This window comes from Gossypium raimondii, chromosome 3, assembly GCF_025698545.1.
Source record: "Gossypium raimondii isolate GPD5lz chromosome 3, ASM2569854v1, whole genome shotgun sequence".
Lineage (NCBI taxonomy): Eukaryota > Viridiplantae > Streptophyta > Magnoliopsida > Malvales > Malvaceae > Gossypium > Gossypium raimondii.
The window spans coordinates 45,693,404-45,717,994 of record NC_068567.1 but is presented as its reverse complement, the minus strand read 5'-3'; the positions used below and the strand labels follow the sequence as shown (position 1 = coordinate 45,717,994).

General features: G+C 33.4%; 1 protein-coding gene across 1 annotated transcript; it reads right to left on the bottom strand.

The window, feature by feature from the left end:
* Positions 1-5,375: 5,375 nt before the first annotated feature.
* On the bottom strand, positions 5,376-5,948 carry LOC105795917 (auxin efflux carrier component 3). The gene has a single exon (XM_012625566.2). The coding sequence runs from the start codon at positions 5,946-5,948 to the stop codon at positions 5,376-5,378; it is 573 nt and encodes a 190-aa protein (XP_012481020.2).
* Between the last annotated feature and the right edge of the window lie 18,643 nt (positions 5,949-24,591).

The window sequence follows — 24,591 nt, the reverse complement described above, 5'->3', positions numbered from 1 at the left end:
TTTTTCCACTTTTAATAGCATGCTCAATCATTTCACCATTCATGATTATATCCGAGAAATTTTTTGAAGCACTTCCCAACATGTGAGTGATGAACGGGGCTTTTAATGTATTAATAAAAAGCGTCGTCATTTATTTTTCCAAAAGGGGTGGTTGTACCTGAACCGCCACCTCCCTCCATCTCTGCTCATACTGGCTGAAGCTGTCGTTCGGTTTCTTTTCTAGATTCTGCAATGTTATTCTGTCAGGCATCATTTCTGAGACATGATTGTACTACCTCATGAAAGCTTGCGCCAAATCTCTCCAAGTAGTAATTTTGGTTCTACTCAGCTGATTGTACCATTTCGACGCCGCTCCTGTAATACTCTCCTGAAAACAATGTATTAATAATTGATCATTATTAATATACCCCGTCATTCTCCTACAGAACATAGTGATATGGGCTTCCGGGCAACTGGTCCCACTATAATTCTCGAATTCCGGCATCTTAAATTTGTAAAGAAGTACCAAGTCTGGGACCAAGCTCAGATCTTTTGCCTCTATTCCATGATAGCTGTCAATGCTTTCCATAGCCCTGACTTTCTCTTCAATCCATTTCCATTTCTCCTCAAACTGCTTTGGAAATTCTTCCTTCGTCTTATCCTTCTTAGCTACTTCATCGAAATCTGGGACAGCAAGATTAACCGGGATCTCACCAGGATTAGAGCCTGATCCGGGCTGGAAGTTGATCGACATCGAAATATCAGTTTGCAACCGCTGAGGCCTTATTGAAACAAAAGGTTTATGCGGATGCACCTCAGTCTGAACCTGCGCATGTGAAGGCGTAAAGCCTAGAGGATAGGTAGGTTGATCATTGTCTTCTTCTTCATTAATAACCACAGGACCATTCCCCTTGTCCACTTCCTTGGTTAATAATTTCGTCAACTTAGTCATTAGGTCATCTTGAGACTCCTGCATCTTTATCGTCATTTCATGCTGAATCTTTTCCATTTGTTCTTTCATTTGCATCCGCAACTGATCTTGCATTTCCTTTTGAAGTCGCTCTAGCTTTTCCAACCTTTGATCCATAATTTTTGACTTAGAACGGGTATCGTAACGGTGCTCGGTTGATGAGTTTCTGTCATTTCCCAGATTAACTGAAGTAGAATTTTAACCAATTCAAATCTTTCTTAATAATTTTCAATGCATATGATGTCATGTAATGTATATGCATGAAATGAATGCAAAAAGAGCGTCGATTTTGATCCAATTTCTTTTTAGAAAACTTCATTGATAAACAAAATTCTTTACATAAAATGAATTACTGATATGACTTTGCCCTAATGCTCATAGCTTTAACTTCTTTCAATAATGAAGCTAACTCCTGACCCCGATCCGACTCCAGTTCATACTTTACACTTAAAATGTCAGCCTGAGTCGCCATTGTTTGCAGAAGATCAGCTACCTCCCGAATCTGAGATACGGCCTCACCCATAATGTAATCTCTGTTCTGGATTTGATTCTGCAAATGAGAAAGTTGTTCTTTCCAATGCTCCTCATTTCCTTCCAAGACTTTGATCCTTCGCCCGCAGCTTTGTAATGTATTCTCCAATTCCTCTATCTTCTTTTTCATTTCTTCAATCTTGCACAGGCTTGCTTTTAATTCTATCATAGTATTACGACTTCTATACCGAGTGAGCGATCTCTCGAGCTCCACTATTCTAGCTTTCAATTCTGCTTGATGGTTCTGAGTTTCTATCATCTGTCGTTCTAAACCCTCCTTCTGTGCTTGCGTCTCTTGAGCCTTTCTTTCCCACCGATCGGCGTTTGTGCAAAAGCGCCGCTAAAGGTCCCAATCTATAGCGGCGTTTGTGGAAGAGGCGCCGCTAAAGGTCTTGATCTATAGCGGCGTTTATGGGAAAAGCGCCACTAAAGGTCATGATCTATAGTGGCGTTTATTTCTAAAAACGCATAAAAGTTTGCGTTGAAAACAAATGGCGCTTTCAAAATGTCAAGAATACTTTTAGCGCTTTTAAAGGAAAAAAAACGCCGCTAAAAAGTTGTTTTGGTGTAGTGCGATCTTTTATTAAGGTGTGATCGATTCACCATTAAAAATAAATTTTAGGTCTGCGAGATTTGAGAAAATAAGTTCGGGAGTCGGTTACGCACGAGGAAGGGTTAGCACCCTCGTGACGCCCAAAATTGGTACCGAATTGACTGCTTAATGTCTTAATGTCAAAATTTTGAAAAGATTTTAAAATACGATCCTTTGAAAAGAAAATTTTAATAATCGAATTGGAAAATGAGACCTACCCACTTTAAAGAAATAAACCGTCACACTCAGTGAGTTAGAGTGCAACGATTCAATCTTCGAAGATAGATTTGTCTTTTTTAAATTTAAAAAAATTCTTACGTTTTGAGAAGGATATTTGGTTATTTGGGTCAATCGAGAAATCGAAACCCAGTAAGTTAGGGTTCAATTTCTTAAAATTCCTAAACACCAAATATTGCCTTTATTTAAAATCGAGATAACAACATGTCATATCCAATAAGTTAGGATCCGACATTTGAAATCTTAAGAATTTTATTTTAACAATTTGTATGGTTTTAATGAAATGGATATTTGATGATATAAATTCATTGAGAAAAATTGAAGCCCAGTAAGTTAGGGCACAATTCTCTCAAGAACCCATAAACACCAAACCTTTTTAAAGTTTATAAAATAAAACGATTATGATTTTAATAAAATACAACTCTTACAAATGAAACATGATTGAATAGTGATCATCTAATAATTCAGACTTGAATTAGAAACAATTAAACAAATAATAGGCCAACACAAACATTGATTTAAGTCATATTATACAAACATCCACACCAAAAATTAAGCAACCCATAAATTCATAATCAATTTAATAAAATGGTAATAACAACAAATAGTATGAATATTTGAAACAATTTGATAATGGAGTTAAAACAAATAAATAAATAATAAAAGGTGTGCATAAATTTTAAAAGAGAGAAATATATAAAAAATGCAATAAAATAAAAGTGAATAGCTTAGCATTAACATTTGCATTTGGATTTATATAAATAAAAAGTATATGCAATAATAATATATAAAAGTTAAATAACTAAAATAAGATAACAAATTTAAAAGGAATAAGGTATTTTTATGTATAAAAATATCGTTTGAAATTAATAATGTGTTTTGTATATATACATACGTGTACTAAAATACATGTTATATGTACTCTATTTTGAAACCAAACAAAATTTTAAGGGTTAATTTGAAATAAATGAAGCAACATCCGCATTAAAATCATTGAAAATCACAGGGACAATTATAGCAATTAATCGCAAAAATGAAAGTGCTCAAAATAACAAGGAAACGGCACAGTATAACCGTGGATCAGATTGCAAAAAAATCAAATAAGCAATTCAAATCAAAAGATTGAAGAAAATCAAATCGAAACCCCACAAAACAAGAGGGGCTTGGCGCGCAAATACCCCTCCCCATGCCAGAACACGCGGATCTAGCCGCAATCTGGGTCGGGTCATCGGGTAAGCTCAATACGGTGCCGTTTTAAATCATTGAAATAAGGTCTAAACGACACTGTTTTAATAATCAGCATTAAATAAAAAACTAAACCTAAGAAACCCTAAACCAACCTTCCTGCGCCGCATCAGAAATCAAAAGCCCCCCGACCATCCATTTGCACCGTTTCAAACATGAAACCCTTCATCCAAACTCCGATTCGGGCGGTGTAGACGAGGGTTCCGTCGGCACACTTGTAAAGGTAAGATTTTTCTTTCTTTCTGGTGCCATAACCTCGAGGGTTCATCGCCTTTTTTAGAGGCTCTCCGAACCATGCCCCTAACTCCGATGACCACGGAGAAAGGGCAATCGGTCCAGTCGCGAGGTACGTCCTTCTCTTTTTGTTTTCTTTTTTTAAAAAAAAAACAATCGATAGATGAAAAATGGAAAAAAGAACAGAAGAAAAAAACTGCTAAAGAAAAAGGAAATCGGAAATCACCTTTTGGTGTTTTTTTTTTTGTATTTTGATTGCCTCTAACAAAAAAAGATTACAATCGACCCCTTTTTTATAGCCGAATAATAAAATTTTACATTTTTCTTTTTATTTGCTGCTAATATTTTTCTGCCAATTCTCCTTTTCACCGTTTGCTGCCTGTTTTTACTGCTCATTTGCTCGTCTCTTGCAGGTACGGAGTGCAGGGCTGAGGATGTCACTGTTGCGGCGCTGGAGGCTCCTGTTGGCTGCGGCGCTGGAGGCTAGCTAGAAACCCTAGGGTTTCAGTCTGTTAGGCTGAGTTGGGTTTTGGGTTAGGGTTAGGTGACTTGGGCCTTTTGGGCCATTATAATCGGGTTTAGTGATTGGGCTTGGGGTTAGGTAAAATTTGGGTAGTTTGGGTTAAAACGGTTTGGGCCAAATATCGGGCCACTGTAATTGGGTCTGGTGGATTTTTGTAATTTGGACTATTTATCGGACTGTTTAATTTTGTTTTTTAATTTGGTTTATTTTATTAACAGGCCAGGCAAATTGGGCCTATTACAGGGTCCTCCAATTTCTCTCTCGTCTTCGCCATCTCTTCTAGCAAATCCAAAGTTTTCTCCATCCAACTCACCACTGGCTGCCATTGTTTTCACACCAAAAGCTCACAAACTTTAAGAAAATTCAAAGCAAATTTAGATAAATGAATGAATGAAGTTTGTGTATATACCTTTGGTTTCCTTGTTTTGAGAGTGACCAGCGACCAACATCCTGATTCCTTTAGCGACCTGATCACACTGTCCAGATTGCTCGGATGCTCCAAAATCTGCCCCACCAAACACGTGAAGGCCATCACCTTCTGATGTCGGTAAAGCACTGGAACTCCACACAAACATATGCAGTTCTTTTGCATCATGATTCACTTTATTGTTCTCCTGCTGGTGCTAGGCCTGGCTGTTTTTACTAGCGTTCTTTGTGAGGGAGAAAATTTCAGGATTTGGAGTAGGGTACGAAGAAGGAACTGACTGTGCTGGATAAAATCCAAATCGTGAAGACATGACCGTACTATTTTCTTCAAAATTGGAAGGTCTTAGAGTTAGTCCCCTTGATGACTGAACAGAGTACAAATCAGCTAGACCGAAATTAGATTGCCTTACGGGAAATCCTTGAATGCCCATCATGGAATAAAAGTCAGAGTTGTTAAAATTCGAGCCCTTGGGAGTGGGATTTCGAGACGAGCTCAAGATGTAAATCTCAACACCAGTGAGATTGGATGGCTTGGGTGTCAATGCCAGAAGCGAACTAGGCCCCAACGACCTTCTCGATGTATTGGATTTCCTCACTACAATGTGAAGCTTCCAGCCTTCCCCGATTTCAGCGTCGGTTTAGAGAAAATCACATTCGTCAAGCGAAACCACATCGGAATCAACTTTAAATGAAACTATGGAAGCCGCCATTTCGGGGAACTGCTCCATGATGAGCATTTTGTCCCCATGGTACTCGAACAGAAAAAGTAGAAGAGTATACCAAATAATACACTGCAGAACCACGACTTGAACCATTAGCATTCCGGAGTACTCGCCGTACATAGCGATTAACAGCGGAATGCCCATGACGAGGGTGTTTGGAAGAGTGGATAAAGAGAATATGGTAATCATCCATTCCAGGCTCCCATTCGTAGTAAAATTAGCCCACAACCCAAGGGCAAACAACATGATAAGTTTCTGCAGGGTGTCGGCGGCGATGAACTTGACGTTCATGGCATAAGGGTCGTTGGTCGAAATGAAATGGAAAGACAGGAGAGGAACTGCAAATATGGTGACGAACCGATTGATTCCCGAGCACTCGTCAGGAGAGAATATCTTCCACCAACGGACGGAACCGTACGCTATGTTCATAGCCACGTATAGTGGAATCACTACCATTAAAACGGTGTAAAGATCGCCCCAGCTGATCATCTTGTAAGATATTGTTCTTATGAGTAGGACTGTAGAAGATCTAATGGAGAGACTTTTAAGGAAGGTTGAGAAGTGAGATATGACTGTAAAAGAAGGGCAAATTGGGGATAATAAAAAATATCGTTGCTTAAAGAGGATAAAATCTCATCTCTGTGTTTCTTTCACAACTGCCTACTGCTGTTTCAGACTTGTTTCATACACTTCAATTTTTTTTCTTTTTTCTGATTTAATATATATTTAAAAGATGTCTGGAAGGAAAGAAACAAAGAAAATGAGTGAAAAAACTACAGTATAATTTATCAGAGAGATATGGCTTTAGAGCATATATAAAATATACATATATGACTATATATTATTAGAGAGTCATTTAGGAACTGTTAGTTAGTTGGTATTCTGGTGTAAAATGCAGTTGAGAGCAGTTATTCTAACCTCTATATATAGTCATCTCTCGTTTGTACTCAATAAGTTGAGAAATATAAGAAAGTTTTTCATTGTTTTACTTTATTCTTTCATGGTATCTTTCGCCAGTTGGTCTTGGTGATTCTTTTGCTTCTTGGCTATTATGGCTTCTGTTGATTCTGCTTCTGGTGAGCAGATGTCTGCTGCGTTTGCTACTGATCGTGTCACCACTGCCTTTCCTAGGCATGAGGTGATCAAGCTTGATGATGCCACTTTTCTTCAATGGCGTAAACAAGTCAATTTGATTGTGGATGGTTATGGTCTTACTGGTTTTTTAGATGGCACTTTATCTCCACCGTCGAGGTTTATTCAACATCCCGATGGCACTCGAGTTCCAAATCCGGCAGCTCTAGTGTTCACACAGCAAGATCGACTATTGACTTCCCGGCTTTTATCCACTGTAAGTTCTTCTCACCAGTCTTCGTTCAATAATGCTTGCACGGCTTGTGACGTTTGGACTATGGCGAGTAGTCTGTTTGCGGTCGATACTGGAGCGAAGCAATCGCGAATTCGGTACGAGCTTCATTCGTTAAAGAAAGGTAACCTTTCTGTTAGGAATTATGTTGCTCGTATTAAAGATTTGTGTGCACTTTTAGAGGCGTCTGGTTCTCGCATTTCGGAAGAAGAGAAAACTGAGGTGCTGCTTGCGGGGTTGCCGCCGGAGTTTGAGGCGGTTATTTCTTCCGCGCGATTGTCGACGGGTGTTTTGTCTTTCCAGCGACTGGTTGATGCATTATTTGAATGCGAAACGCGTCAAACGCGAGTGTTTCAGGACGTAGTTTTGCAGGCGACCCTTGTTGAGAATGCGCCGTCCGTTGAAGGGGCTGTTCGCGGTGGTCGTGAGCCTTCTCGTGGTCATGGCAAGAGTTTTAGATCTCGCATTCAATGCCAGATCTGCAGTCGATTTGGTCACGTGGATCAAAAATGCTACTATCGTTATCATCGGGACTCCAATGCTTCGTAGACGGTGCCTCCTACTGTGTATTAAGGGAACTCCGATCGTGTTTTTGATGGTTCTGGTTCTGGTTATTTTGTGCAACAAAGGGAAGGGCCTTTTGTGACTTAGCAACCGAAATTTTTTGGTCAAAGCCATTATGCGGCTGATGGTCAGCATTTGTTTGCATGTGGGCCACCTAGGTTTTATGCTCAATATGATTTTTATGGTAATGTTTTTCATAATTTGCCCAGGCCCAATATGCGTGATTTTAATTATGATAATGGGCTATGTAATAATGGACCGTGGCGTCCTTATTTTGATAAAAATGGGCCGACTGATTTTTTTGATGGCCATGGACAAAATGCTTCACATGGGTTGAATGTTGTGCCTTCTTCTAATTTTGTTCAGGTTGGTCCTCACTCGAATGGACCGATTAGTGGCGCTCTGGGTATGCGGCCTACTGGTTCAATTGGTGACTATCCAGCTCATGATGGTCCGTTACTGCGGTCTACTAAACTGTGTGCTCGGGTATACAATGGATCCGATCCATGTATCGGGCTTCCTCGGTTAGGTAATTTATGTGCTTCTGATTATTCTGACTCACCTGGTTCTCCTCTTAATACTGCTCAAGTTGGATCTAATGGTGGTGATGATTCGTATGTTCCTGTGAATGTCGGCACTACTTCTTGGTATCCTGATTCTGGTGCAAGCCATCATGTTTGTCGCAATGTGTCTGCATTACATGATGCCACGCCGTATTCAGGTATGTCATCTCTGTTAATGGGTGATGGTTCTGCTGCAGTGATCTCCTTGATTGGTAATGCTATTATTCCTACTCCACCTAAGTCATTATGTTTGTCTAATGTTCTATGTGTGCCGAGTATAAGGAAAAATCTTTTGTCGGTTTCACAATTTGCTCATGCTAATGGTGTGTTTTTTTAGTTTCATCCTACGCATTGTGTTCTCAAGGATGTCTTAACCTGAGAGACGTTGCTGAAGGGCCGCTGTAACATCCTAATTTTTAGTGGTGTCGGAAACAGTGATTCGAGATCACTAAATCCTACTAGTGAGTTTTAAAATTTAATAAATTAATAACTATGGGTCAAGTGTGAATTTAGAAGAATTTTGAATTAGTGAATTTTGTGATTTAAAAAGAATTTAATAGGTAAATTATGTCTAAAACGAGGTATTGAGACCTCGAATTCATAATTCAAGCCATAAATATTTTTATAAATATTTATGGAGTGTCATTGAGTTATTATAAAAGTTTCGTTAGAAAATTTTAACGTTTGGATTGTTAATTAACTAAAAAGCAATAAATTGAAAATAGTGTAAAATTTGTTAAATTGTGATTAAATAGCTTAAGTGACTAATAAGGAGGGATTTAAAAAGAAATTAGACCCAAATTATATGGGCTGGACAGTTTGGGCAAGAAAAATCAGCAAGAAAGTAAGGAAAACAAGGGCAAAATTGGAAATTTTGCAAATTAAATATATAAAACAAAGACAAAAATGAAAAATCTAGAGATTTATTCATAATTCATCAGCAAAAACGCCCTAGGAGGTCTGAAACAAGCTGGTTTCTCATATTTTTACACCATGTGAGTTCAATTCTTGCTTTTTCTTTGAAAATTTTTATGTTTTGTGACTTTTACAACTAGGTCCAACTATTGAATTCATTAGTTTTTGATTTCATGGGTGATTTTGTAAGTTACCATGAATAAGTGCTGGAATTTTATGATAAATTATCATAGATTTGAAGCTTTAATTTTATTATATTATGATTTTATTAGGTGATTTTAGTAGAAAATGATTTTAGGACCTAATTGTGAAAAATCTAGGAATTGGGGTTTTGTACTGAAATTATAAATATCAAAGGCTGTATAATAGCCTAAAATGATTAGATAAAGTGTTATTTAAGGAAATATTTGTTCAATTAAAGTGTTAATTGAGTAGGGACTAAATTATAAAATTGATAAATTTTGAGGTAAAATGTAATTTCAAAAATTGAAGGGCATAAATTGCGAAGTGAATTAGTATTGAATTAGATGCTAATGAATGGAAAAATTTATATTATAGATCGGGAATTCGAAGATAAACGCGAACAAGAGAAAATATCAAGCGAGTCCTTGAACTTTTACAACTCCTACAAATTGGCCCAAGTAAGTTCATACGGCTGAACTTTTATGATTAATTGTTAATGTGGGAATGATATATTGTATCAATTCATATTTTTTTGAATTATGGTTATGGTAAAAATGAGAAGAAAAATGAGATTGTTAGTTCAAATTAAGGGATATGTAGGATTGAGTACATACGTTCAGTAACCAGTGATGAATTGATGAATAAGTCCATGGTGGATCCATGGCAAAGTGTGGAACGTAGGTATGGTATTTTAGTAAAGAGAACCATACTGAGTTGTGAAAAGTAAGTATGGTATTTCAGTAAAGAAAACTATACTGAGTTGTGAGAAGTAGGTATGACATTTCAGTAACGAAAACCATACTGAGTTGTGAAAAGTAGGTATGGTATTTCAGTGAAGAAAACCATACTGAGTTATAGCATTGTAAAAGATTCAAGCAAATCGTGGCACCAGGCAAACGACGTACTCAAATTCGTAAGACGGTCCTTAATTTGACAAGTATTTAAAAATGCAATTGAAGCTAAATGTTAGAATATAAGTTGACATTTGATATTGAGTTCGATTGAGTAAATTCATTGTTTGAGATTGTGGTTGGCAGGAAATGTTGAATTTTTATTTTTTTATTAATATTGTTAGGGATATTTTGGTAAGATTTTATTGTAAGCCTATGAACTTACTAAGCTTTCTGTAAGCTTATTCCTGTGTGTTTAATGTTCTTTGTAGATTGATGTGAAATCGGTGGATCGGGTCAACACATCAGGGCACACTATCCAGATTACTTTGGTAAAGTTTATTGTGCTTCAGAAGGTTTATATGGCATGTATAGGGTTTAATTGAAAGGAAGTGAAGGTGTTATAAACTTGATTATTAACATTTTTTTTACTAAAACAGTTTTGGACAGCAGCAGTAGTTTGATTTAGAAAAATCACCAAAAATAGTGGAAATTGAATTAGAAGCTGACTGAGATATGAAATTAAATCTAAATGAGTCTAGTTTCACATGAAAGAAATATAGTAAGCAAAAGAGTTATATATTTATAGATATTTTAATTTTAGTGAGACAGGGTAAGAATGGTTTTTGGAGTCCTCTATTATGAATTTAGAAAATCATTAAAAATTGTACAAAAAGAATTATGCGCTATAATTTATATTTTTAGATTCCTTAATGAATCTATTTTCAATAGAAACAAGCATAATTGATTTTTACTGAACAGAGGTCAGAACCGTCAAACAGTGAAACAGGGGAGAATTTAACGAATAAACTGTACTAATTGGCTAACCCAAAAACTTTTGGAAATTTTATGGTAAGAAGATATATGAGTATAGTTTCAGGGAAAATTTACGGATCTAAATTTTGAGTTTCGTAACTCAAGTTATAATTAAATTAGTGACAGTTATACAGGTGGACAGTTTTATTGTGAATGGTGAAATAAATTATTTTGATTTGTATAAGCATTCGGAAAATTTTTAATGTTCCCGGTTTGCACCCGAATCATTTTCGTTGTATATTTTAGGGTCTTGAGTACTCTTTCTAGGGACATATTGATTAAACGTGAGAATTACTTTTAAAAGTAAATTTTAATGCTCCGAACTGGTAAGTTAAGTCAGGTAACGCCTCATGCCCGACTCCAGTAAGGGTCTCGGGTAAGGGGTGTTACAACGGCATACGTAATGGATTATATCAGTGTTCTGTGCCAACAGAATCTACTTTGTCTGTTTTGTCTAATGTTCCATTTGCTGCTCATTTGCAAGGTTCAAATAAAGATTCGGTTTGTCCTGTTTTTGCTTTGTGGCATAATCGTTTAGGCCACCCATCTGATGTTTTGGTTAAAGTTGTTCTTGATAAATGTAATGTTGTTTCAAATAAATATTATTTTGATGGTTTATGTACTACATGTCAAAAAGGCAGGTCACATAAATTTCCTTTCTCACTTTCGACCACTAACTATCTTCCCTTTGAGTTGATTGTTTCTGATCTTTGGGGACCCGGCTCTGTTGCGTGTGATGATAAGTGATATTATATTTCATTTATTGACATGTGTACAAGGTTCACTTGGATCTATCTTTTACGACAAAAATCTCAAGTTATAGAATGTTTTGCTCAGTTTTAACAGTTAATCAAGACACAGTTTAGCAAGACTATTAAACAGTTTCAGAGTGACTGGGGTCGCGAATATCGTGTTTTTGCGTCTATTTTAGCATCTCAAGGAATTATTCATTGAACTGACCTGTCCGTTCACTTCTAAACAAAATGGCGTAGCTAAACGTAAACATCGCCACATTGTTGAAATGGGACTTACTCTGTTGGCTCAAGGAAATATGCCTATGGAATACTGGGGATATGCATTTTGTTGCGCAGTTCATCTTATAAATCTACTTCCCACTGTTGTTCTACAGGGATGTTCTCTGTTTAAAGCTCTTTATGGCAATGATCCTACGTATGACCATCTTCGAGTTTTTGGTTGCTGTTGTTACCCATACCTGCGTCCGTTTGTAGATCATAAATTGGAATTTTGGTCTCAACCGTTTACGTTTTTGGGTTACAGTTCATGTCTCAAAGAGTATCAATACTTGTTACCAAACAGTAAGGTTATTATTTCACGACATGTGAAGTTTGATGAACAGAGGTTTTTATTTTCTGAAACTAGTTCCAGAAAACATGTGTCGCAGTCTAGTCCAACTAGTACGACGGTTGTTCCTATTATGTGACCTGTTTCTCTTCAGCCCTTCCGTTATCATCAGTTCTACGAAGTTCTTCGCCAGATGTTGATGTGGTGCAGTCTCACTCTAATGATGTTGATTTGATGCATACTCAGTCCAATACTTTGGCTGATACTTCAATTGTACATGAATCTTCTTCTGATGTTCATAGTAGTAATGTTCAATCTGTTGCAGGTACATCTGATAGTCAAGACAACAGGTTACCTATGGTTAATGCTCATCCAATGGTTACTAGGGCTAAGGCAGGAGTTTTCAAACCTAAAGTGTTAACTGTTGAAGCTATAGAACCTTCTACAATTGAAGAAGCACAGGCTATTACTGAGTGGAGAGCTGCTGCACAAGATGAGTACAATGCTCTTATTCAGAATTTTCTTGCGTAGGAAAATTTTGATGTTTCCATTGCCTGATGAAAGGCTCGGTTAGTAGCAAAAGATTGCTCTCAAGTTTCGGGGTGTGATTTTAACGAAACTTTTAGTTCTGTGGTGAAACCAGCTACTATCAAAGTTATTTTGTCTATTGTTGTTTCTAGGGGTTGGCCGCTTAGAAAAGTGAATGTTAATAATGCTTTTCTAAATGAGGATATTGATACTAAAGTCTTCATGCACCAACCTCCGGGTTATGTTCAGTATGATTCAAATAGAAAACCTTTTGTGTGTCGTCTGAAGAAAGTGTTATATAGTCTTCGTCAGGCTCCTCATGCGTGGTTTGACAAGCTCAAAAGCTTTCTTATGTCTATGGGATTTATTGTTTCAAAGTCTGATGCGTCCTTATTTGTTAGGATTACGTCAGATTCGACACTGTATGTTCTGGTGTATGTTGATGATATTATTGTTACCGGTAGTGTATCTACTATCATCGAGTGGTTTATTCAATTATTGAACGATGAGTTCTCGCTTAAGGACATGGGCGATCTTTATTATTTTCTTGGGATAGAAGTTACTCGTTCCTCATCAGGATGTCTTCATCTATGTCAGAAGAAGTATATACAGGATATTCTTGTTTGGTGTTCGATGAAAAATGCGAAGAGAAGATCATAAAATTAAACTTTTAACTTTCGAAAATAAGACAAAAACAATCAATTTTACGGCCTGACTCTCTTTGTGTCCCCAATGGAGTCGCCAAGCTGTCGAAACCATTTTTGAATTTTAAAAAACGGGGATCGACTTTTGAAAATAAAATGGGAGTTGCCATTGATCTTTTATTGAGGTGTGATCGAATCACCTTGAAAATAATTTAGGTCTGCGAATTTTAAGAAAACAGGTTCGGGAGTCGGTTATGCACGAGGAAGGGTTAGCACCCTCGTGACGCCCAAAATTGGCACCGAATTGATTATTTAATGGCTTAGTGTCGAGAATTTGAAAAGATTTTAAAATTGATCTTTGAAGTTTAAATTTGAATAAAACAAATTGAATAATAAGACGGATTCGTTTTGAAGGAATGAATTGTTACACTCAGTGAGTTAGGGTGCAACAATCCAATCTTTGAAATTAAATTTGTTCCTTTTTAAAAAATCACGTGATTTAAAAAGGAGATTCGATTATTTAAGCCAATCGAGAAATTCGAACCCAGTAAGTTAGGGTTTGATCTCTCGAAATTCTTAAACAATCAACATTGCCTTTATTCAAAAACGAGATAACAAAATGTTGTATCCAGTAAGTTAGGATCAAGTATTTTGAAATCTTAAGAATTTTATTTTAATAATTGAATAGCTTTAATAAAAATGGGCACTTGGTTGTCTAATTTCATGGAGAAGAATCGAAGCCCAGTAAGTTAGGGCACGTTTCTCTTGGGGATTTATGAACGCCAAGCCCCTTTTTTTAGGATCATAAAATAAAATGACTATGAAGCTTTTAAAAATCAACTCTCACAAAAAGAATATGATTAAACAACGATATATGTGATGTAAAAGATAAATAAAAATTTAAACTTAAGCTAGCAACAATTAAACCAATAATAAGCAAATACAAATATCAACTTTGATCGTATTATACAAACATTCATAAAAATTTTAAGCATCCCACAAATTCATACAAATTAAAATAATAAAAGACAATAGTAAATAGTACGAGTATTTGATACAATTTAGTAATAGCATTAAGAAGACAAATAAAGGTTTTGAATGAATTTTAATGAGAGATTTAAAACTAAAGAAATGAATAAAAGGGTAATAAAATAAAAGTGAACAATTTGAAATTAATATATGCATTCTAATTTATAAAAATAAGACTTAATAAAAATAATAGTACATACCTAGTAATAATATATAAAGGTTAAATAAATAAAATAGAATGACGAATCTAAAAGAATAAGGTTTTCATGCATAAAACCATCATTTGAAAATAATAATATAATTATATATACACATATACTAAAAATTTTATAATAATAATAATAATAATAATAATATTACATACGCACATATATGTAGTACCATCTTGAAAACTAACTTTATATAAAAACAAATGTATAAAATGCAATAAAACAATAATAAAAATAAGTATCATAATAAAATAACAAATAATTTCTTAAAAATAACATTAAATGACAAGAAGGATTAAATTACAAACAACATCAAATCAACAGAAAAAAATAAAATTAAAGAAAAGTAGGGGGACTACGCTGCAACACACGTAATCCATGAGGGGCCGATTGGAAAATATCCCTCTTCCCCAAAACGCAATGTTGCAAGCCGGGCCGAAATGGAACGAAAGCAGAATATGGAGGCCAAATTAGAAAAGAAGAAGGGATTTGATTCAAAAACACTAGAAAAGGGGAAGGGCTGGTCGCGCAAATACCCCTCCCTACGCCAGAACACGCGGCTCTAACCGCGTCTGGGTCGGGTTATCGGGTCGCGGCCTAAAACGGCGCCGTTTAAGAGCCACTGAATCAGGCAATACGACGTCGTTTCTCATCTCCCCACTTAAACCAACATTAACCCTATTACCCTAATCAGAAAAAAAAATAAAAAGATAAAAAAACTAAAAAACTCCTCTCGTTCCTGAGTCGCGCCTCTCCAGCACCCTGTTCATCCAGCCCAGACTCCGATTGCGGCGGAGTGAGCCAAGATGCGGCGCTTCCCCCCTTTCGAGGTAAGTATCCTCTCCTTTTCTCTCTTACCTCCCTCTTACAATAATAAAAATGAATCAAAAGTAACCGAGAATCACTAAGAAAAAGGGATTACCTTTTTAAAAACTTTTTTTTTCAATTTCTTTCTGAACCCTTTTGTATACACTATTTTTTTTCTTTTTTATTGTCAAAAAAATCCCGTTTACAGCATTCGCCTAGCCTTTTATGGCCCGCCTTACAAGAAAAAATAAAAGAAAAATGCTCCCTTCAAAATCCCCTCTGTTGCCCCTATTCTGCTATCCTTCTTTGCGTGTTTCCGTGTGTATTTTGAAGGTACAAGGGCAGCGACCAACGTGGCATGTACGGAGGCAAAACGACTAGTGGTGGCGCATGTGCGAAGGCGCGCACGCTGGCACAGGCTCGGCACGTGGGGACGAAGGCCCTGGGTGGTTGTGGCGTGGAGGCTGCTAGGGTTTGCCATAGTGCATTATGATATTGGGCTTTTTGGGTTGAATCGGTTTACTGGGTTTAGGTTTAGGGCTTTGGTTATTGGGCTGGGATGTATTGGGTAATTCGGGTTTGATTTTGGGCAGTGGGTTGTGTTTAGTTTGGGCCTTACTGGGCCCAATGTAAAAGGACTATTTTAGACGTTTAATTTTGGTTTTATATTTATTGTTTATTTATTTCTGATTTGGGCCGGGCTAATTTAGGCTATTACACAAGTATAGTGGTAATTGACGCAATAAAGGTAAGAAAAATTAGAGTTACGATGGTTGTTGTGATTGCAAAAGAAAATCAGAAAAAGAATTTTAGAGTGCTAAATTTGTCAATAGGTCAAAAAGTCACAAATGAAACGTTCAAACCTTTATGTATAGTCCTTGAATTGGAAGTGAAAAGGGAAATGGTTATGAAAAGAAAGTGGGCATGAACATGCTAAAATAGTGGGTATTAAGATTAAGAGGGGTTACTTGAGCATAGGAATATGGAGGTCAATTATATAGATAATGGGTATAATGATGGTTACATGAAAGTTATACCCACTTAAACATTTTGGCAATAGAGGTTTAAAGTGCAAGTGTATCGTTTGTATCTAAGCCTCCAAGCCATACTTTCTAAGACATTCCAAATTTGGAGCAAGCCAAGAATCCGATCAACCTTTCAAGGTTAGCTTCAATGGTAATCGTTCTAAACATAGTGTTTTTTCCCTGTGGGGTGTACCTCGTATTTTAAGAGAAACATCTTCCTTGCCGCGACGACGCAACTTGAGACATCACAAAGAGGCGAAAACAACGTCACAACGTGTTCTTTTATTTGAAAACCGCGTTTCAGACTTCAAACAGGACTTCTTCTCTCGGTTAGACTCTAATTATTTCAAGGGTATGTTAGTATGATTAGAGCTCTAATCTTAACCTATTTAAATGGGCCATTGCATCCTTATTTTGTTAAGCCAATCAAAATGTAGTCGTATGCCTTTTTTTCTTTAAGGACAACAATATGTAGTCATATGTGAATTTTGGTGAGAGTTTCGTGGTAACTATAGAAAGTATTTTATACCCCTTTTGTGAGTACCCTATGAGGTTTAGGGTTTTATTTGCCGGTTTGATCTTTGGGATTCTAAGCTTTGTATTCGGGATTTTTATAATGTATAGGTTGTACATTAGGTTATTTTTTCCATATTGTACTCTTGTTTGTTTACTTTTTAGTGAAAAGCTGAAGTTTTCTTTGCTCATGGTTTTTTCCCTCTTTGAGGGTTTTTCACGTAAAATGTTTGTGTTCATTCTTCTCCACTTTTACTACTTTATTGTTTATACGAGTTGATCCCTAAAAAACTGGTATCAGAGCTATAGTTCAACTTCCACAGATCAACTCGTTCGGTGACACGTCTTTGGATATCTAGAAGTTTGACGGAACATAAATTTCAATTTCTAGCAGTTTCAGATAGTTACAAAGGTAGCTGATGTGATCGAGCACAAGGATGATGATTTGTTATTTCGATTGAAGGTGGAGTTGCGTCAAATGTCAAGCATGTGCTTGAGTTGGAGAAGAATATCATCCCTTTTTGGTTTTAAGGACTGAAATGGTTCGCAAAGTGTTTGAGGCAAGGTTGGTCATAGAGGGTTATAGTCAAGGTGGAAAATTATAGGGTGTTCCTTGTATTTCCGGAGAAACATCCTCCTCGACACAATCACGTTTTAGACTTCAAGTAGAACTTCTTCTCCCAATTAGACTCTAATTATTTTAGGGATATTTTAGTATGATTAGAACTCTAATCTTAACCTATTTAAAGGGGCCATTGTATCCCTGTTTTGTTAAGCCAATCAAGATGTAGTCGTAGGCCTTTTTCTTTGAAGGCGACAAGATGTAGTCGCATATGAGTTTTGATGAGAGTTTTGTGGTAACTATGGAGAGTATTTTATACCCCTTTTGTAAGTACCCTATGAGGTTTAGGGTTTTGTTTATCAATTTCCTTTTTGGGATTTTAAGCTTTGTATTTGGGGTTTTGGGTAATGTACATGTTTTACATTTAGGTTATTTTCTCCATATTGTACTATCGTTTGTTTACTCTTTAATGAAAAACAAAAACTTTCTTTGCCTGTGGTTTTTTCCCTCTTTGAGGGTTTTCCACGTAAAATATTTGTGTTCGTTCTTCTCCACTTTTACTACTTTGTTGTTAATACGGGTCAATCCCCAACATTCCCAACATAGGATCAAAGTGTTAGTAACCAAAAACAAGTATTTACATTTTGCTCTCTACATTAGAAATTTCTTTGATGAAAAGAGATTCTCATGCATAAAAAAGTCTTGAGATGATAATAATATATTACAAGTTACATACAAAGTTCAAGAAAGAAATAATGTCGAATAATTATAATGTAAAATCAAACCAATTACAAAGTACAATTTTTTTTATAAAGAACGACAATCACAATTGTAAATACAAGCAATATATCTAAATAACTATAATTAAAATTTACAATTACAAAATATTGATTGGACCGATAATCAAAATATATCCAAACTTAGATTACATTAAATTAAATATGAACAAATTCCACGTATAATATATAAAATCTAAATTGAAAACTTATACAAAATTTATATAAAGTGAAACTCAAATATAAAATTTTAATGCCAAACTAAGATATCAAGCTCTGGCCAAGAAAATATTATTTTATTCCTTTTATCTCTCACTTCCAATCTAAAATTTATTGTTTCGCACTTTATTTTAAATTATTCTTTGAAGAGATAAATCTAGAGACTATAGTGAATTTTGGTTTAATGTGTAATTTTATACATGAGCTTTGATTTTGTGTAATTTTATACATCAAATTTGATTTGATTTAATTCTCACAAATTATTAACATTATTATTGATATATTATCATTTTATGCTTATATTGCACACACAAATAATTATATTTATCTAATGTAAAACTAAATTGATCTATTTTTTCTTCAAATATGTATGATTGATCAAATTGAATTTCATATATACATTTGAACCACAACAAAAGTTTTATGTGCACAATTGCACCAAACTAAAGTTTATGTATCAAATTACACATTGAATCAAAGTTTGTATATCATGTCGAGAATTTTCCTTTTTAAAATGATATATCTAGGAAGGATTCACTTATATCATTTTACACCCTTTCATAGATTTTCAAAGTAAAATATGAAAGGGTGTACAACTATATATAGGAGGAATCCACTTACATCGTATAAAACTAAAGTGGTTTTGTACTCTTCCATAACGTTTTATAAAATTAGTATTTTAACAACCTAACTTTTGAATTTATTAAGATACTTGTATTTGTCAAGCACATAAAATTTTAATATCAAATATCTTTATCATAACTATTTAAAATATTATCTATATTAATATATATATTTAACAGTAAATTTTATTTCAGTAAAATGAATATAATTAATATCAAATTTGACATATATTATCCAAACATGAAATATGATGATTGAATTATTAAATTAATTGTAACTTTACTAAAAGATATAAAACTATTTTAATTTTATACCTTAAAAATTCTACCATGTTAAAAGGTATAAGGAGTCACTACTCACTACTATAGAACATAACATGTTGAATGATTGGATAAAAAATTAAAAAGCCTAAACTTATTGAAACAAGGAATTAGATTGCATTTGTAAAATATGAGATCAATAATAAAATTTTAACATAATATTTTCTTAATTTATAATCATTTTATTTCTGGAATAGATATATAGGAATACAGATTTGGTTGGGTAGCTATGTTTTTATTTATCGGTTAAGTCAAAGACAGAGACAAGAACCGCATCCTCACTCACACCCCTTTTCTTATTCCTACAATATCAGTTTTTGCATTCAAAGGAGTCACATTATTTCAATTACGTACTCCACCGCTTTGTCGACTTTCTTCCCCTTTACAATTCTACTCTCCAAATTCAATTTCCTTGAATTTAGAAAAATTCATCCACCTTTTTATATATAATTATTATCTCCTCATAACAAAAAAATAACTTACTGGGTTTAGAGTTAAATAACTATTTCATTTAAAAAATTACTTTATCATTATCATATTATCATGACCATCAAGCTACTTATTCATTGTTATCTATTTCTCGTATGTTCAGTATGTGAACGTTCGTTAAATCACACGATGATGTATAAATTTAACTCACTTTACATTATGTCATATCTAATCACAAAAGTCAATTAGTCATTATTTTTACCAACCAATCACGTGCACATATGAAAAGACCCGTGTCAAATCTATCAATCTCCCACTGCCTAGCTGAACACCAAGACTCCAATTAACTTGCCAAAAATTGGGACTAATTTCTCCAAAACCTTTCATATTAACATCATCCTCACATATTGCATTGGGATTGGCTAGTGAACTACTATTGGTAAATGAAGTAATCTTAATTGGGCATAATTAATGAAGACAATTTATAAATGAGTATTCCTTAATCTTCAAAATTGTCCGAGGACGCACCGCCTGATTATATGGACCCAATTTCCTTTGATATTCGTTTGTCCCCAACCACCCAAAGATTGTTATTTGCAAAGGAAACGAAGAAAGCGAAAACTCAAATCATTTTTAAATTCATTTTTTTTAACAATCCATCTTATATTATAAATCATAGCTCAAAAACCATATTAAAATCAATTTTAAGATGTCGGTTGAATATTCAATCTTTTTAAGAATAATTTAGGTTTAAATTATAGCTGTAAAATATATATTAAAATAATTATCATGGGTTCAGTTGCAAACTATAATACTTAATTAATCTGATTATAACTAGTTATTTAATTCAATACTTGAAATGATAAATTTTTATTGGAACGATTAAGATATTTATGATGGAAAAAATTATAATAGCTAATATAAGGTTAAAATATACTCCAAGTCTCAGAATTTAAATTTAGTCTCTCAACTTTTATTTTTAAGATTTTAATTTGTTGTTTTAAGTTTCAAAATTCAAGTCCAATTGCTAACTTTGTTACTTTCTTCTGTTAAATTCAAGTTCATTACAATGTTTTTTTTTTTGTTATAATCTATATAGGCCTTTAGCTCCTTTCTCATGACACTTTTTTTAACTATAATTATAGTTTTGGTTATTTTATTATACTTAAATTTAAGATTTAAGATTTTTATTTTTATTTGATATGATTTGAGTCTCTAATTTGACAATAATATTAGCTAGCCCAAATAGTTAACCTATTTAACTATTGAATAAAAAATATTTTGACATAATGAATTGAAATTTATGTGCTTTTAGTCATTATAAGATAATGATAAATTTGTAGTTTTGATCTTTTATTATGTTCACATTTGAGATAGTTTAACTCTCTATTTTCATAATGGCATTTATTAACTCAAATCATTAATATCCTTAGTTATATCAATTAAAATGATTATATGGATTTCTCTTAAAACATCTTTCTAACACAATATATATTTTTATATGAAGTTGGAAGGAGTATTTTAAAGAAAATAAATTGACCTAAACTTTTTACCACAATAATTAAGGATATCAACTATTTGAATTAATTAATGATATTATGAAATGGAACCAAATCATATAAAATTAAAGAATAGATACTAAATTTTAAATTTACACATAATAGAGAGACAATAAGTGATTGAAATTTTACCACATGTTCTATTAATATTTTTATAAAAATTTGTTTTTAATTTATTTTAATTGGTATAAATAATTATATATTTATGGGAAAAATTGAGAATAGCAAACTAATATTTATTAAAATAATAAATGCTTCAGAAGTATTGGTTTATAAAATTTGAAGAGCAAAATTATAAAGAGATTTCTCCTACAATAAAGATATTTTCCAAGTAATAATTTTAAAAAAGGGCAGTCTAGACAGGCTTAGGGTAACTAGACTAGTATTTAATTTCATAGTGTCTGAAATTGCAGTGTTATTTGGAATTCCCTGTTTCTTCCATTGGAAACTTCCTCCACATGTCAGTCAAAACTGAGCTCACCTAAGAAAAGTTGCATGGAGCAATCACATTCAGAAAAACGACTATAAAAATATGTCTCATCTAAACAGAGTGTTCATGCATATCTGTTTTTCCTCCACCATTCTCATTTTCCGATTTCTTAAATCCAACACTAAAATATCAATCATATATTTGGGATTTACTACTCTCTTTTTTTTTTTTTTTTAAATTTATGAAAAACTTATTTATATGGGATGAAATTTGAACTTTTTAGTTTGCACTAAAGTGTGTTCCATTTGATTAAATACAGATTTTTATTACATATTTACTATATTTAATATTTAATTTTAGGGAAAAACAAACCCAATTAGAATGGTAATGGAAGTTTGATCTCTTATATGCTTCTTCTTTTTAAAATATTGCCAAATTCTTATTAATTTGGTAAGTAAACGTTTTGTTGGTTGTTAATGTATAAATAAGTTTACGAATATTGGAATAATATTGATATCTTCTTCACTGATGTCTACTTCGTAATTTCTTTTAAGAGAAAACCAATTTCTATTTTTAGTTTTATTCACTTTGACCCTTCACAATTGATAGTTAACCATGTACACTCTATTATATACTAATTTTAGCTTCAAATTTCCGTCCAATTATGAATAAATTTTTATTTGGGTAAACTATACTCAAAGTTAATAATAAATTTATGTTTTGGTTACTCAATTTTAAAAAAGTTATATAGTCACTGAATTATTCAAAAGTTTTCATTTAAGCCGAATTGTTAAAATCGTTGTTGCATGACCTTTTCTATTCACTTGCACCAATTGAAAGCTCTCCTTTCCATTTTCTTCTGTAGTTCAATTTATTTCATGAAACAACTTTGAACATCACGAATCTACTAACCAAATCTCAAACACCTTTCTTCTCCGATTTCTAACATTGACAATCAAATCGACTTGGATTTAATGTATTTTCTTCTACTCGTCGATGAGTATTTATCCATCGATCACCGGATTGTTGTTTAGAGCTCCCTAGCCAAACTTTTTTTTATTTTATTTTATAATTTAACAGTTTAGTGATTTAAAAAAATTTAAAATAATTCAGTACCTTAAATAAAAACTTTTAAATACTTTAATAACCATTCTATAATTTTTTTAAAAAAATTAAATAACTAAAAATATATATATATATATATATATATATATATATATATATATATATATATATATACTATATATTCAGAATGATGAATTTGCTTTAACGTGACGGCAACTCGATTTTGATTGTTTTATGACAGTCCCATCATGCATGGAATCAAAACAGACAAAACAAGCCTGGTTTCTAATCAATTAAAAGTACTTATATGTTTTAGCCAATTTTATGATACATAAATATTAGCTTCAATTTCAAAATGAATTAATATGGGATAATGATAATTATGATATATGAGATCCATGTAACTTAACTTCCTAAAATAATCAACTAACACTAAGGCTTAAGATTAATTCTTTAAAGATTTGTAGATAAATTTCTCAATAATATCATTTTATAGTTTAAACTTGAATATTAGAAGTGCAACATACTTTATCGACATATCCATTACTTTTATATATATATATATATATATAAGAATAAAGGAAGATGGAGGTTCATGAGTTATAAACATCAGTCTCCTTTAGCTCCTGCATGATTGAGTACATCACCATATATAACACAAAAGCAGCAACTTCTGCCACTCACCCTTACCCCCACCACGAAATTCTCTTCTTTCTTTCTGTTTTCGTTTTCCAAAATCCCAAAATTTTCAAGTTTTGAAAACCCTAATAATTACGCCAAAACCATCGAATGGGGTTTCTGGTAACCAGCTTTTAAAATTACCTTGTATTGCGGTAAATCAAATAAATATGAAAATATTTGGTAGACTATCAATTTTTAGACTTCACAAATAAAATTAAGAGATGATAAATGTCGTGTATGCTAAAATATTAAAAGAAACAAATATTTAAAAGAAAAAAGCCACATACCATTTTTTTAAAATTTTTTGTGAAATAAAAAAAACTACCAATATATCAAATACTAAGCCGAAACATATATATTATTACTAAGCCTATATGTAAAAAGCTTATGATTCCCAAAATATAAATTAAAAATGGAAGATAGGTTGTTGTAAATCTAAAATGAGGGAAGAAAAAGTGGGTTCCCATCTACATATGGAGATCTAAATCAAACCTAACTTTTCAACAGCTCAGCAGCATTTCCCAACATTCAACCATCTCAATCTACAAAATATATACTGAACGTTAAAAATAATAATAAGTTAACAAAATTTTGTTCAGAAAAAGAACATTTTCAATAGTATCTGTGTAAAATTATACTCTTTTTTTTTTAATAATCTCATAATTCAAAAGCAAAATTGCAGGCTGAATGGAGTCTAAAAAGTCGTCTAAACCTAATTTTTTTCGTTGACGTTGACAAATTTCTACAATACCAGAGATTTTTACCAAAATATTATACTTTTTTTTATTTACAAAAATAATACAAAAAAACAAAAACAAAAAAAAGGTTGCTGCGACGTGACAGGACAGTGGAGGAGGGTTTCCCATAGGCGGCACCACTTGTGTTATAAACCCGGGATCCGTCCACCTGCTTCAGAGAAAAATAAGAAGAAGAAGAAGAAGAGAAAGAGGAGGTGGTGCCAGAAAAAGAGAGAAAGAGAAGAGAAAAAAGGTATTTTTTTAAAAATAATTGATTATCTTGTTGTTATGTTTTTTTGTATAATTTTTATTATTTTTTGTTGTTAGTTTAGTTATTAAGATTAATAAAACTCAAATTGATAGTTTTAGTTAGTATTAT

Excerpts from the sequence above, each read along its gene's own strand:
- LOC105795917 (XM_012625566.2), bottom strand. The coding sequence starts at position 5,948 with ATGATCAGCTGGGGCGATCTTTACACCGTTTTAATGGTAGTGATTCCA.